This window comes from Indicator indicator, chromosome 11 (genome assembly GCF_027791375.1).
Source record: "Indicator indicator isolate 239-I01 chromosome 11, UM_Iind_1.1, whole genome shotgun sequence".
NCBI lineage: Eukaryota > Metazoa > Chordata > Aves > Piciformes > Indicatoridae > Indicator > Indicator indicator.
This window is the reverse complement of record NC_072020.1, coordinates 23892274-23909067: the sequence shown is the minus strand read 5'-3', so window position 1 is coordinate 23909067 and position 16794 is coordinate 23892274. Positions and strand designations below refer to the sequence as shown.

The 16794-nt window shown below is 35.5% G+C and overlaps 1 protein-coding gene across 2 annotated transcripts in view; it reads left to right on the top strand.

Annotated features, from left to right (window-relative positions):
- The window catches only part of SNX13 (sorting nexin 13), a 41010-nt gene extending 28600 nt beyond the window's left edge, over positions 1-12410 (top strand). For both annotated transcript variants that reach the window (XM_054384736.1, XM_054384735.1), the window contains exons 18-25: positions 2891-2998; positions 3889-3999; positions 5245-5406; positions 6608-6679; positions 8966-9111; positions 10777-10845; positions 11444-11556; positions 12034-12410. In XM_054384736.1, the coding sequence (XP_054240711.1) occupies positions 2891-2998; positions 3889-3999; positions 5245-5406; positions 6608-6679; positions 8966-9111; positions 10777-10845; positions 11444-11556; positions 12034-12281 (1029 nt within the window). In that variant the 3' untranslated portion in view covers positions 12282-12410. The remainder of the gene's footprint in view (positions 1-2890; positions 2999-3888; positions 4000-5244; positions 5407-6607; positions 6680-8965; positions 9112-10776; positions 10846-11443; positions 11557-12033) is intronic.
- Positions 12411-16794: the final 4384 nt, after the last annotated feature.

The window sequence follows — 16794 nt, the reverse complement described above, 5'->3', positions numbered from 1 at the left end:
TTGAAAGGTACCTTTTTGTCTGATGGTGTGGCATGAGTATTGGCTTTGAGAATCAAAGAGGCTGAAGAATTAGAGTCAGAGGACTACATTATTTTCCACAAAAGAGGACTTTTGTAACAGTTTATATCATAGCGTTGTTTGTACTGAGCAGGTATAGGTCCACATTTATGTGGTTTAGTATCTAATAACTGTATAATTGCTCTAACAAAAGAAAGTGTAACTTAGCTTTTCCCCCCTGCACCCCTTTTGCTTAATTTTACTTTAAAATCATAGAATGGTTTAGGTTGGAAGGGACCCCCAAAGGTCTTAATAGACAGTGAGCAGGGAGGTCTTCCATTAGATCAAGGTGCCTAGAGCTCTGTTGAACCTGACCTTGAATATCTCCAAGGATGGGGCCTCAACTACCTTCGGGGGCAACCAGTTCCAGTGTTCTACTACCCTCATGGTAAAGAACTTCCTCCTAATGTCCAGCCTAAATCTACTGTTCTCTAGCTTGAAGCCATTGCACCTCATTCGATCACTACAGGCATTTGTAAACAGTCTCTCCCCAGCCTTCTTGTATGCCCCCTTCAGGTACTGGAAGGCCACTATCATGTGTCCCCTGACTCTTGTCTTTTCCAGGCTGAACAACCCTAGCTCCCTCAGCCTGGAAATATTATTGGTCTTAACTGTTGGCATATTTCATTCATTATATTTGTCACAGAGATTGAGAAATGAAAACTGGGCTAGGGAAATAGGTATTTAGGTTTTAAGTGAAATGTTAAGGAAATGTTAACTAAAACTGTAAGGTGTTAAAAGGGACAGCTGTTGGCAGTTCAGTGTCCTGCTAGACAGTCTGCCTTTTGTTGCTGTACTTGTATTCTCAGACTCTTACCCTTTCTAAAATGTTAGGATAGAGACCTGTAAGTCATTGGCTGGTACAAATAACATGCTGACAGTGTTGAAAACACAGTGCTTTTTAAGAGAAGAGGGTGAAATGCTTTTAAACTAAGCAGATTCAGCTGTGTAGCCTCTGAACTAGCCAGAAGTGTAGGATTGCATCCCTCTGCCTTGTTTATTAATAGATAGGCATAGAGATCAAATTCTGTGCAGGTAGAGGTTAGCGCTGTGAAATCACAACAGCAGTAAAAATGGAAAAGGCTTTATTTAAAAAAAAAAAAAAAAGGCACTGTGTTGAATATTTGTATCAATTATATTCTTTTGAATTTCTGATTACCTTAGTGTGCTGTCAATAAATTTTAAATATGAATTTTTGTACTCATCTTAAAATATATTATTTTGTTATTTTTTAAAATTAATTAACTATTTTGAATAATATTTGACCTGTGGATAAAAGCTGTAAGTTCCCTGACCTTACAGTGAGTTAATGTTCTGCTGATACGGGGCAACTAACCTACTAGTAAATGACTAGGAAAAAATGACAGGAGGAAAAATATACAGAATATGAAAGTTCAAAGATTTCTTGTTGCTAATCTGAGTTTTAAATTTACAAAAAATTGAAATTAGTCCTCTAACACTAAGATTGTAAAAAAAATAAATTCTTATGCTTCATTGTAGTATCTCCGAAACTACCAACAATTTTACTTTGTTTTGACAATTAAATAGACATTCCTACACAATTTATAGGTACAGGAATGTCACACTGAACAACCTTCTTATTGGTTTTTCAGAGAAAATAGTTACTTGGTAACTGTATACTGTACCTGTGTGAGCTGTTTTCCTTAAAGTCCAGAACAGATTCACACTGGTTTCTTTAGTCAGTAGTGTAATGAATATAATTTTAAATAGATATATCTATATTTAAACTAGAGGCTGTTCTTTGCTTACATTGCTTCTGTTTGGCTAGGAGTATCCAAATAAAAACTAGACCATCTTCTGTTCAGTTATTTTCCTGTATGACCTGTTTGCAAGAGAAATGTATTTGGAAAGTTGGAAATATTCTTTGGTACTTCCTCAGGCCGTAAATGTGATGAGAGCTTTGTGACCTTGCAGAGTTTAGTAATGTCTTTGCAAAAAGCCACCTTGCAGGGACTGAATGATATCAGTCTCTCATTAAATTTGTAATTTCATGGTGGCCCTTAGAAAGAAAAGGATGCAGCCTTTTTCTAGGTTGTTCCTTAAAGCCTGGACACTCTACTCTTTCTCTGCCTGCTTTAGAATACTACTTATTTACAGAAGTCTAGATTCTGTGTGGATAATCCTGAATCTTTGAGTTTTATACTTGTTGCTTTTTAATTTTTGTGCATTGTAGTAGATATGTTCAACATTAAGTGTTAGGGCCTCTTCTTTCTCTGCCACTTCTCTTGAACCCTGGTTCTTTAAAACTGGAACAATGTCAGCCAGTGCCAATCACTATAATTACCTGGAGAGAAGGTACAGGTGGTGGCATATCAAGCATGGGACCGTAAACTGTGGAAAGTGGGTGAAGCCAACCACTGAAGGGACACAAACCTAATCATTTCCTTACCAGGTTTGATAGGAGAGGAAAGGCAAAATGTTTTAGAAAGATTTGCCAGTTATCTTGGTATAATCTAATGACCCTGCTAACTTCTGCAAAATAATAATGATAAATCTTGATCCTAAACTTTTTTGCCCTGACAATAGGAATAATTCGCACACTATACTAGTTTGTATTTAAAAGGTGAGTATCAGATGAGTATTCAGAAATTAAGTTTTCCCATGGCAGTCTCCTGAGAATTCTTGTGTGTGCGTTCTTGATGGCATACCTTTCATTTTAAGAAGTCTAGTTCTGGACTTGATGCAGAAGTTGTCAGGTGTTACAAAGTAGATAAGTGGTGAATATAGTGACCTCTATAGTTTTTGACCTGATACGCTGATTTGAAACTCTCCAAAAACAGAACAAAAAAAAAAAATCTTCTCTTTTTCCTAGTTTGAAAACCTTGCAAATATACTGAAACTTCCTGGCAAGAAGACATTTAACAATATGGACAGAGAATTTTTGGAAAAGAGGAAAAAAGATTTAAATGCCTATTTGCAGGTAAGGTGTTGTGGGGTTTTATTGGTTGTGTTCTAGGTTGGAGTTCTTTTTCTCTGAGATAGAAAACATGCTAGAGTTGTGTTGTACGTGAGCAACGTAAGAACTTCATATTATCTACTAAGTTTGCCTTTTCTTTTTGTTTATTCTTAGCTGGTTCTGACCTAGCTTTTCTGAGCTAGTGAAGTTTCAGCTGTGTTTGTTTTAGGATCTACACTACTGAACTAACTTCCGTTATGGTCATGTTTGTAGTAACTTTGTTGCTTAAGAATTGGTGTGCCATCTGCTTTGGGGGTGTAGTACAGCCACAAGGCTACTCCATGCAGGGCCTGTATGAGACTAGCTAGAGGAATTTAGTTGTCCTACTTCATAGGGACTTTCTGGTCATTTAGTGTTAAAATTATAGTAAGCAAATGAATGGATATATTGATAAATAATGAACACAAATAAAACTCTGTTAAATTTGGTTTAGAGTCCTAAGATTTTTTTCCTGTTGTGTCCATTTTTAATAGCAATATCTTTACAGTGATAGGTTTGGGGGGGTTTAGTTATTATGTTTTTTGTTGTGGTTGTATGGGTTGGTTTTGTTTCTTTTTGTTGTTTGTTTGTGTTTCCTTTTTTGGGAATTTTAGAGGAAGTTGGGTCATTTTTGAGTTTGTGAGTATTTTTGTGAGATGCTATGATTAATATGCTAGTCAAAATTACTGGAATTGCTAAGAGGTACGTTATTTCCCTCTTGAATAGTGTAATGTTGGAATAAAATTTAGACAAGAAGTTACAAAGTATATCGTGTAATGCACTGTCTCTGTGCAGGGGCAACTTTTACTGAATTGAATGATGTGGCCATTTTCATTATTTATTAAAAAGCATCTTTTAAAACTTGTTTTACTCAGCTCTTGTTAAATCCTGAAATGATGAAGGCTTCTCCAGCTTTAGCCCATTATGTGTATGACTTCCTGGAGAATAAAGCTTACAGCAAAGGGAAGGGAGATTTTGCACGAAAGGTAAGAATGTTTTGTGCTCTCAAAAGGACTTTATAGCATTTATTAGTGCAGTGATTGCAATAAGCAAAGATGTTGAACTGATACTAAACAGCTATATAGCACTTTCAAACAATTTGCAAATGAGCTGCTTTAATGTGTTAAGTGGCAAAGTATCTGAGCACATATGGAAGCAAAGATTCATCATTTTTATAGTAGTTAAATTTATTTGTATGACAACAGAGTAAGTTTTTCAAATCAGATGCTATATTGCACAAAGGTTAATTTGTGTTCATTGGAAGTTAATTTCTATCAGGCATCTTGTGATTTTGTTGTTGTTGTTGTGTTTGGTTTTCTTTCTCATTCCTTCTGATTTTTCAGTTCTTTTCTCTGTGTTTGCTGCCGTTCCCATGCTCTCCACTTTCCAAAAGATGAAATACATTTCCCTGCAAAAGCATGTTCCATGTTTAGCCATTGTAACTATTCAGAACATGTTTTTTTCAAGCCACCAGAACTCTCTTCTTTGTTTAGTTGAGCAGTTTATGTGGGCATCTGCTTTGCAAATACAGCTATTTCTAGACTTTTAGTGATTTTGATATAAAAAGCATCTGCAACTGTATTGTTATTTCAAGTTGTTGTTCTTCCCGTGTTTCTGGAGTATTTAACAGTGAAACAGCTAAATATTTATTGAGGTTTATGTAATGACTGAGTAAGATTTGATTTCTACCATATCAGCTTCTTCATAAATGTAAGGGTATCACAATAGTATTTGTGCCTCTGGACAGAATATAGAGTATATACTGAAAGAAAAATTGTAGCAGTTTCTATGGAAATACTGTATTTTTAATTATCCTTGACGTGATATGAAAGCACATTATTCCATTGCTATTGAAAAGAGGCATATTCCAAAGATAAGGAATTGAAAGCCCAAAGTGAAACATCTGGAAATATGAAGCTTGGCAGGGAGAAATGGCATTGAATGGAGAAGAAAAGGAAAATAAATTGAAACTAAGAAAAGCTGAGGAATGGGAAATTGAAATGACTCAGGAAAAATCTGTTGAAACATAGAAATAGTTACACTAGACTGTAAGGAACAGGAAATACAAATTAAGACTAAAATTTTATCCTGCCTTCGGTACTGAAGTTCAGCAATTTGAGTTGTTTCTTTACATCGTTGTTCTCTGGAACTGTGTAATACTTCTCATAGTGCATTAATGTGCTGGTGTCCTCCTAGATTATACAATTCTGGTTAAACATCTTCCCCTTCAGATGGACACATTTGTAAACCCACTGCGTAACTCTATGAGAAATGTATCAAACGCAGTCAAGTCTCTCCCTGACAGCCTGGCAGAGGGAATGACTAAAATGTCAGACAACATGGGTAAAATGTCAGAGAGATTGGGACAAGACATAAAGCAATCATTTTTCAAGGTAAGAAAATATTTGGTAGTTAATAACTACTAGTGAATTAATAGGAGACTAGCTATGGACTCACTTTAACTGATACTGTGTACTATAATGAAGTCAAGGCCTTAAACAGGAAAGCAGTCTGGTTTGTACCCATACTCTCCATGAGGTTCAGCAGTCATTGTAGTACAAAGAGGGAATTCTCTTTGCTGTTAAGCAACACATTTTAAGATGGCATCTATAGACTATTACAGTCATCCTTCTTCACTTAATTCAGTACAGCCATTTGAGAAGGAGAGAGTTACTGATATTTTTTTACCAGCCATTCTCATAAAGCTAGTTTGCTGCATCTGCTGCTTTCATTAGGAAGAAATAATATAGAAAGAATAAGGAGATAGTCTTTTCTGCTCATTCCTGCTGAGTTCTGTTTTTAATTAAAATTTTCTTTCTCTTTCCTGCCATCTTTCTTCATCCTTTATATTCCTAAAATGTAATTCCTTAGAGGTGGTGAATGGTAGCATGACACGCTATCTAGAAGTCCTATGAAAGTAGTAATCTTCCTAACATGTCCATCTTAACTTCCTTGCCCTCCTGGCCCTGTGTGTAGCTGTAAGGTCTGTGATCAGATATTACTCCATTTTTGTGTTACCAAACCAGTTATATGTGGCAGATATAGAACAGCAACCAAGATGAGTTAACCCTTAATCCATGAAAGGGAATAATAAATTTGGAGCGTGGGGGATGGGTTGCTTTCTCATTAGGTTTGCTTCCATTGCTTGTGAGATAAAATGATTGTCTCTGAACTTCCTCATTGCTGGGTAATTCTCTGTTGTGTGACTAACCTCCCAGTTATGCTCACTAGAAGCTCATGGCTAGGCAGGGCTTAAGATCAAAAGGAAATACGAGAAGTATTATCAGTCCCATAGGAGTTTCTTAGGAGTTTTTCAGTTGAAGCACTAGGCACTTGAGAAAATGTATGGGTGTTTTTTTGTGGGTTTTTTTTTTTAGAGGTGTTGATAACTTTGAGAGCTGTAGGAGGAATACCTACAGGCTTTGTGTTGGAAGGTGAAAGGACTGCTGTTTGTTCATCTGCAGTAGTATGTAGCTGACTTTTGACCAAATACTTGGTTTTCATTTTGATAACCAAATCAATTATGAAATGAATCTGATTTATTGGTGTTCTAAAATATTTTTTATTTCATAAACATTACTTTTTTCATTGTAGGTGCCTCCTTTGATCCAGAAAACCTATTCAGATCCTGACCATTGCCGTGTTGCAGCAACAATTGATGACAATGTGAGTCTGACGTTTATCATTCCAAAGCTGACTTCCCTAAAACTAATTTGAGCTGCCTATTTTATGTTACACTATTTATTAGTTTCTGATATTCTGCTAGGCCTTTACAGTTCTTAATTTCAGTAAAAAGAAGCTTACTTCCTTACAGAACATCTCTGTTGGTACAAAAATGATCTGAACACCTGTGGAATAATAGAGTGTATATTCTACTGCTTCTGTGTTTTATAGGTGGGGGTTGGTTTGGTGGGGTTCTTTTCCCTCCTCCCTCCAATTTCTGTTCAAAGAGAGTGGGATACCAGACTGTTAACATCATTGGCATATTACAGATTCTAATTTCTGATGTGACCTTTTAGGGAGCATCTGTTTAATGGATCGGAAGTAGTACTTGCTATGTTTTTATGGGAGAACCTTCAGAATGTTTTTACAAATAATAAACTTTTAGTATGTGAATACCTAAAATGTGTACAGTAGTAATATTGACAGCTTGAAAGTGAAGTTTAAGCTCTTGATGTTATTGTAAACTATGCTATAGTTTTGCTTGAAATATTGATCATACATGTGAAAATAATTGGAAGAAAACCTCTTCTCTCTTAAGTAGGACAGAAAGGCTGTAAGATTACCAGTGATTAAATGCAATTTGCTATGGTCACAAATCTGCACCTGTTCTGCCCTTCTTGTTTTGGGGTTTTGGCCACATCAAAGCATTCCAGTTTGTCTTCCTGTGTAGAACTGCTATTATGGCACAGCAGAGTTCTTATGGGTGTTCTTTTCCCCCCTCTTTTTTTTTTCCACTATATCACACCATATCCATAAATTTGTATTTACAAATGTATATATCTCTGATACTCCTATGGCTTCTGTTTCACATGGGCAAAACTAATGTCATTCAAGTACATGCTTTTCTACACATACTTCATTGCTCTTCTGTGAAACGAATAGAAGCTACAATTCTTCATAGCTTCTAAGTTGACATAGCATTTCTGAGAGGCAAATTTCAAATGTTTTGAAACCTTTGAACTCTCAACTGCTTTTTTTAAGGTTAATTGCAATTTACAGTCACTCAGACAAAAAAACATGGCAGTGCAGATGGAATTTTAAGTGGAGAAGCAATAGTGTAGAAGTGAGGCATGGATCTACAGAATCTCCATCTGGATTATGGATCCATTGTCTGTCTTCCAGTTGTGTATAAAAATGTACTTGTGTAGTCCACAAAGATATATCCCCGTAGCTATGAGATTTTGCTACTTTTAGTGAAGGATTAATAGTCTGCTTCAGCAAATTACTACTCTGTCAAGTAGAGCTGTATCAAATTTCATATACAAAACAAAATTCTGAAGGTTATGTTTAATTTTAGCTTGCTATTCTATAAAGCTTTAAGTTTAAACTTTAAATAACGAATCGGTGGAAAAAAGAATTCATTTGTTGTGTTTGAGAAATTTGTACCCTTGTGCAATACAACCATAAATCCAAATGCTAGTTTTTTATTCTATAGTTTAGGAATATATAGGCTTGCGTTTTGGCATTTAAGGAGCCATGAGAATCTTTGTTTCTATAAGACAAACCTTAATATCAACAAAGATGAAAATTAATCCTTTTACTCCACAGAATTTAGTAAATTGCCTCTCAAATTTTAATATTGGAAAAAGTATTCACAGTTACTGCCAAGTGTATGTCATCCATCTTTTAAAAGCTTTTGCATAGTTACTGAATCCTCTGGTCTAGAATTTCCATAAATTTTTTGGTAATCCAATCTGTAACATCTCCTATTAAATTAAGATGATGATGCTTTTCCTCATCTGCAAGCATAAAAGCAGTTAGTAGCCATGCAAGTCAGCATGACACCAAAATAAATGCTGGTTCATTGCAGTGAAGAATCATTGCTCTAAGGAGGTTCTGAATTTGGCACAGTGTATCCATAAGAAAAAGACACCAAAGATAAGCTCCTTGCAGGGTTTTCATTAGGACAGTTACCAAAGGAAGAGGTTAGGGAGAAGCACTTTTTAGGATATATTGTAGTAACTTCATTCAACTTTTGTGTAATAACTTTTATCTTCTTTTAAAATGATTTAAACCTAGTATTTATATATATATATTTCTTTTAAAAATTATTATTAAGCTTTCTTTGCTATTAGTGATGCCACAGAAGTTTTAGGGAAGGTTTCACAGTTACAGTATAAGGCAGCAAAGTGTTTCTGTCATTGTTCTGCTTCTGAAGTAGCTACTAAAACGATAGCTTTCTTTAACCAAAAATATATTTACTGATTATACTTTTACTTTCTTCATCAGGTAGATGACAATATTCCACTCAGAGTAATGCTCCTCCTTATGGATGAAGTCTTTGATTTAAAGGAAAGGAATCAGTGGTTAAGAAGAAATATAAAAAACCTGCTTCAGCAACTTATTAGAGCAACATATGGTGATACAATTAATAGGTACTGGGTTTTGTATCTAGAGTGTTTGTGTGAAAGTGTAGAGTCCCTCTGTAAACAATTTTTGGTATTGCTAAGTTATTGTGATTTTTAGATCTGCGTTCATTTCTCTTTGAAGAGATAAACACAAAACATTGCTGAAAGATGAATTCCAGAAACCCTTACATGCCAGAGAACTTCCAACAGAGCTTTCACTTACCAACATGAGTTCACATTTCTGTGAACGTAACTTAATACTGATGGTGTCTATGCCTTTTGCCCTGTGTTTCACACCATGCTTTGTTGTTAACACTGTTTATTTTCTCCACTACTTCTGTTTACATATCTTTGATGCCACAGATGATACACTAACACTGTCAAATTATTTGATTACACATTACTGAGTGTGTGTGTTTCATTTTTGCTCTCACACTTTAAAAGATTGAAAAGGGGGAAGAGAAAGGTCTGTTAAAGGGTCCGTTCTGCCCCCATATTCTCTGTAATTCACGTATGTAATTCACACCCTTTTTAATGCAAATACAATGCAAATGTATAGTAGTAAATAAGTAGTTTTTCTTGCCTTTGGCTTAGAAATCTGTTTCTGGACTTTCCCTTCTAAAAAAATTCTAGGAACAGGATTGGCGCTAAGTTGTTGTTTTGGATTAGTGCTGCGAATCTAAGTTTAATTTCTGTTAAGTGCGAAGTAGTTCCCCATTAATTTTTCAGGACATTTCTCACTGTTTTACTTCTTACCTTTCACAAGTATATTTTTGATCTTTCCATCATCACTGTTAAGCATATATACAATTCTTGTGTTATCAGTAGTGGTGCTGCCATCTAATAGTAGCCCCAGGTGGATTTCAAATAATTTCTTGCAGCCATGTGGCAGTTATCTTGGCACCTTGTGCTTCTAAAAACATGCTGCCTTGGTCAATAACTCTGAATACTTATTGCTGTTTTCAGATTGTAGTATAATTAGATAAGTGGTGTGCAAGCTGCTGCTTTCTTCTTGCAGAGAAGTGCACAGAGCTTCTTATTTTGCTTCTGTTTTTGGAGCTCTCCCAGATACTCACAAATTCCTTTGATTCAGCAGTCATACCTAGTCCTAGTAGATTGTTGGGGTTTAATGGCATTTTGCAGCAGAATCTGCTTCTAAATTCAAATTTAGAGACATAATCCTGGGATTATGATGATACACAAATGCATATATAATTGCTGTATAAACATACTAGATTTGGATATCGAGTATTGGTGAATAGAGGTCAAAGTTTATGCTCAGTCTGTATCTCCTCTTAAAGACATGAGTAACTGCATAGGTAAGCATGGTAATTTGACATTTTAAGTAGGTTGCTTGCTTACAGAAACAAGAGCTCTATGAAGAGCAATGCTCTACAAGCAGAGCACTTACCTAATGCTAATGGGAGATGCAACATCAATTTTCAATCCTGCTTAGTCATCTTACATTTGCTCTAAAAGTAAAAGGCTTTAGCTTAAGGAGTGATCAGTGTGTTTAAATTTTCATCCTGACAGTCAGTATTTGCCTTCCTACTGTACTTTTTTTTGTATAGAACTTACAGAGTTAGGGAAAACTGCAAGTATGTTTTTGACTTAGAGTGCTCTTTAAAATGCTATACTTAGTTGTTCTCTGTTTTAAAAATTAAATAAGAGACTTGTTGCTTTGACTTCTAGAAAAATAGTTGATCATGTTGACTGGATGACATCTCCTGAACAAGTAGCAGATGCGGTGAAACGCTTCAGGTATGACTATCATAGGTGTTAAATATGAAGTACTCGCCTGTTGTTGTCTAATAACTGTGTATCCTCCCTGTTCTTTTTTCTGTGTTGCTGCACAGAATTCTAGTTTGAGCATACTGCTTTTGCTTTCTCCCACTTGACATACATAAATGGTCATATGAAGAACATTTTTGAGTTTTCTCCTCTTCTTCAGCTTTAGCTTGTTGATAGGTTAACTACTGCCAGAGATCTAATGAAGCAATTAATAGGCCTATGCCTAGAGTTTCAGTGGCAACAGAGACTGTTAAACACAGATCTTAGATGTATTATATGGAATAACTACATTCCATATAATGGATTTGGTGTGATAATTTCTTAATTTTCTTTCATTTGATTCCCGTGCTAAACTATTTATGATAGCTGCTGGTAGGTTGAGTGTATTCTACCTCTTGCTTTTGATTTCTTCTTTTGCCTTTTCTCATTTCTCATACTTGAAGTATGTGTGTTAGGTTGTGTGCAAATTACTTTCTTGTATTTGTTTTGAAATAGCTCTGAGGGATTAAAAAGAGCCTTCCATTCGATAAAATTTTAATGTGTTTTGACAGATTTGTTTCTGTTGCAGAGATGCTTTTTGGCCAAATGGCATTTTAGCAGAGACTGTTCCACGGAGGGACAAAGCTATTAGAATGAGAACAAGAGTGGCAGGGAAGACCAAATTACTGGAGGTAATGCCAGGTAAGTAAGTCTGAGATTTGAAGCTTAATAATTTTTATCATATATTATTACTAGAATTAGTGTCAGTATTCTTCTTGGTTGTTGAAAAGAAATGTCAACATCTGAAATATATTTAAATTAAAAAAAGTTGGGTTTTTTATTATTATTTAAGCACTGAATGTGTGAATACCATGACTTTGCAGCTCTAGTTCTTTTAGAACTAATCCAGTATTTAGTTTGACCACAGGATTAATGTGCATGGAAAACCTATATTGCAATAGAGCAGAGCATGATTTCATGCAAAATAACATATAAAAGATTAAGTAATCGTCAGAAATCCTTTCTGCTGTAAGAGACCTTCTGGTTTTGTCATGTTATGTACTGCAGAGCCACTGTTGCTTCAAATTCCCTGCTATTTGAAAGACTTTATATTCAGTTTGTTGTTAACACAAAATCAGAATTTGGTTTAAACTTCAGTGTAACTTTTTGTTTTTGTAGATGAACTGAAGCACATCATAGGCGCTGAGACAACACGGAAAGGCATTCTCCGGGTCTTTGAAATGTTCCAGCACGCTCAACTGAATAAGAGAATGGTGTACGTGTTTCTAGAGAGATTCCTAGAAACCTTATTTCCACAAAATAAGTTCCATGAGCTCTTCAACAAACTTCATTCACGGTCAAAGCAGATGCAAAGGTATAAGCAGAGACTACATTCTACTCAAGCGCCTTCCTTGCAGAAAAGGTGACACTTCAAACCTGCTAAGCTGGTGTATGTTTGTCCAGGACTAATTACTTGGGCAGATTCTCTGGGGCTTCGAACTCACATGCTGTTATTTCTGCACCAGTCTTCTAGTGTCACATATTAGGTAATTAATGCATCTGTAAGACCTGTGGATCTTCTCATCTTCACTTGTAGTTCAACCACTACCAGAAGGGTTTGTGTGTCTTAAATAATTTGGTGCGTGTTCATGCAACATTGAGAAGAATGTTAGCCCAATATAGAAGAATGCTGATTCCTTCCGTTCCTGAGTCGATGTTTTACCAGCAAGGGAAAGTGCCAGACTGTCCAGGTAAAGCACAACTGTGGTGATACAGTGGAAGAAAAGGATGTTTTGGCACTGGGAGATAGTGCAATGTGTGAGAATCAGGTGGAATTGTGCTGTGTTATGACTGTTGAGGCTCTGTAGGGCTCTTTTAACATTCCTGTAAAGGCTGAGCTAGCAGGAAAAGCAGTCTCTGGAATAGCAGGTTTGTAGGAGAGAGGAGAAATAGTTATAGTCCCATCATAAAAGTACATTTATTAAAGAAAAGTTGAGGTAATGTGGCTTTTATGCTACCTTTACTTCACATTTCTTGTTTTGAAAAATAAACTAACATTAGATCTAATGGAGATTTTAGTGAAGGCAGAGGTACAGTAGAAATAAACCCTTTATTCTGATTATTCTGTAGCTGTAAGGGCCATATTCTGCTCTTACAGCACCTGGCATACATACAGTGCATGTAACTTCAGTGGAAAAGGGGCATTGTATTTATGTTCAGTTGGCGAATACAGGTCAAGTTGATGGTTGTAGAAGGAAGGGGGTACTAGGATAGACATCACATTAGAAGGAAATTGCACTAAGACACAGTTTACACACAACTCTCCATTAAAATTTGAGACTATTTGGATGTCCTACTCAATGGAAAGATTTCTTTGCCCTTCAATGTGCAAGCCTCATATGGAAAAAATATTTAAATTAATTGGTTCCTCACAAGGCAAGGGTTTCATCGGCAAACACTTGGAAATTCCTGAATGCATCTCAGTGTATATATGAAAATAAAAAGGAGATAAAACTACAATATTTAAAATTTTTTTTTTTTGTGCATAGTGTAAATTTTACTACAAATTTGACATCAAGGCCCCACATCCATCTGTTTAGTTTCATTGAAGAGTTTCTGTCCAATTAAAAACAAAGTAACAACTGAATAATCCTGTTTGGCCACACCATATCTCAGTTTGTGTTTTCTTTTTCATAGTCCCCAAACTGTTTGAGCACCACTATCTGGGTGACTAGAAAACAATCCCATAGAGTCAGTTTCTTTCTGAACGCAGGGTAAGATAACAGCTGTTGATCAAGGATCCCTATAGGAACTTATGTCTTAATGGGAACAAATGATCCTTTTATGTGAGGGAGGAACACAGACCTTTTATGAAAGCGTTCTGAGAGAAGACAGAAGGCTCTCAGAGGACCTAGTTAAATGGACTGAAGCCTCTATATAGATCATTTTTTCTCATGGACTTTTATTAATGCAATGTAGCCTTCTATCATACTGCTTAATGATGATCATCTTGTACTGTTAACATTCTCATACAGTATGCATGGGCTCAAGTGCACTTGGGTTTTTTTCCTTTATTGCAAAACTAAATACTGTAAATGAAATATCTTTTGTAATCCCTAGGAAGGCAAGTTGGTAAATATGTAAGAACCCTTCCCCCTTCCTCTCTGCAGGTTCTGTAGAAGTGATGATTTAAGTGCTGTTGAATTTAACAAAGTTCTTGATTTCTGTGTAATCAACATAGCCAGCTCCTATTGTTTACATGCCTCTCTTCCTCTGATGTCAGGGTGCTCCAGCACCCCTGACACCTGACGGATGAAATGTCGTTTAGCAATTGTTCGTGGCAATATAGTTAAAATATCATCAATCCTACCAACTCTAATTTGTCCTTTAAATCACTGAATTTGTCATGCAGTAGGAAAGGTGGAACTTCAAATACTGTCTGTCAAATCTGTGGAACCTTTTATCTATCTGTAGGTACCATGAAAAATTTCAAGAGAATAGTGATCACGTGCAAATTTGGGAGATTTTTTTTTTTATTATCTGGTACATTTCTGTACAAAAATAATATCTTTAGGAATGTGAACTGAACATAATACACCGTGTTTATTAGTCTTTTAATTAATGAATTTATTACATATATATGCACCTATACACACATTTATATACATGTGTGTGTGTATGTATATATGTATTGAAGTTTTGTCTTCTGTATTTAATTACAGAATGTGGCTTCCTAATTCAGTGGTGCCTGTTGGCTGGCAAGAAGTATCAGAAATGAATACCTTTTTTTGTTAAAAAAGAGTTTGTCTCTTAATAGTTTTCTTGTTGACAATTTAAAATAGCTGCCCTGTCAAACCATGCAGTCTATTATCCTGGGAAGTCTCCAAAACTGAATGTTAATATACAGCACTTGAGTTGGCTGGGTGTATCTTCTGGTCTTTGGGTGCTGGGACTGGCTGCTGAAAATTGTGCCATTGTCAACAAATGCACTTGTTTTAGCCTTAATTATTTTTAAGAGAAACAGAGCAATTAAATTTGTCATTTGGTTCATCCTCAAACTTATGCTGCTGGTGTTTGCTAGAACTAAACAGTACATTAAGTGCTACCAGAATGTGTACCAAAATAAAAATATATGAATTCCACAATCTAAATTTTAATTTTGTGCAATATTTTCATTTAATGCATGTGTATTTGAGTAATTGTAAAATAAATGAGTTTTTAATGGTTTGAAGTCTAGGTTAAAAAAAACCAAACAACCGTTTTCACAGCTGAACAATTTTGCATTCTGTTGTTGCATTAGTTTGTTTAAGGACTTGTTTTAAAAGTCTTTTATTTCTTACTCTGTTGTTAATTCCCTTGTTCTCAATGATCCTTGCTCATCTGAGCAAAGCTCATATATTCCAAGGGAATAATCTGAAGAGCACATCTCATGAATATAGCTGTTATCAATTACTTGTGCATATCATTGTACAGTAAGTGTCAGCTGTGTGCCTAATCGTTCTATTGATGCTTTTCTCCTCCCTTTCCCCCTCCTCTTGTTTCTGTAACAAAGAATGAACGTGAAACAAACTGCCATGGTCGCTTCTACTGAACGGCAGTGGATTCTGAATTTTTTTTATTTTATTTTTTGAAGTTTGCCTTTATGTTCTGTCTAATAGAAAGCTAAAAAATTACACTAATAAAGTATTAACAGGATTATGAGTCTCTGTTTGTTCTTAAAATCACTTTCTCACTAGCAGGTACATGTTCCTCAAGTCTGGAGGAAAATACCATTGAAGATAAGAATACTGCTGATAAATAAAACTATCATTCCCTTTTAGTTTTGTGGTTTGTTTTTTGTTGTTGTTTTTAAATTTAAAGCACTTTATAAACTGGTTTTGCTACAATAATTTTCAACCAGCATTTGCAGAGAGTCCTCTTATTTTAAAAGGACTTGTGCAGAAACAGTGGGACTGCATGGTGTAGCAGGTTTTTTTTTATGTTGTTGTGTGTCTTTAGCTTTTCCCCCTGAGTTTATTTTTGCAGCAACTGGATCTACCATGGAAGTGCAATTGTTACCCTTGATATATTTATTCCAGCTGTTTCACATTCATCAGAAAGATGTCCTGAGCCACGGAGATGTTAATGCTGTGACCCTAGAGTGAAATGTTCACTGCTGTCGCTGACTTAGACACTTTTTGTACAGACACATTTAGCCTACTCCACGTTCTTATTTGTTGAAGCTGTTATTCAGGGATAATTTCATGGCAAGAAATGAACTCCATTATAAACTTTATAGTCTTTAAAATATCAGCCATTTGCTAAGTTAGGGTAATATGTGTCTGTGGCTTATTTAAGTCCCCAGTCTGTCACATTATCTGATTTGTTTTGCTTTCGATGTCTAGTGAACCTGTGAAGATTGCTAAAAATTCTGTAAAGTTCAGTAATTAGCATCACTCTGCATTGAATTACTTATCTACAAATTTCATGATCTCTTGGAGAAAGGAAATTCTACAATGAAAGCAAGCTGATTTTTATTATGTATTTTGAAAGAATTTATACTTCATGAAACACTTGAAACATTCATGCCGCTGCAGTTTTGTGCACACAGAAATATGTTTGAATACTTAATTATTTCATACCTCATTCAGCAGTTACTATCTGGAATTCTCATTTGACATTTTAGAACTGGAATAGTGCATCAATTAATTCTGAGACTGGTCTTAAGTAGAGAATGAGAGTGTATTGAATTTGTTGGCAGTTGAGCTATTGGGAATGAGGAAAGCAGCTTTCAAAACCTGACTTGCTCTTTCTTACCATAACAGTTTCAAAAGTGAGTCTTTTGAATCTTTGTGCTGAATTGTTTCAGCGTGAAGTGGAAAAACATACTAATTCAGAGTTAAGAGATATTGGACTAGATGATCTTTTGAGGTCCCTTCCAACCCCTAATGTTCTGTGTGA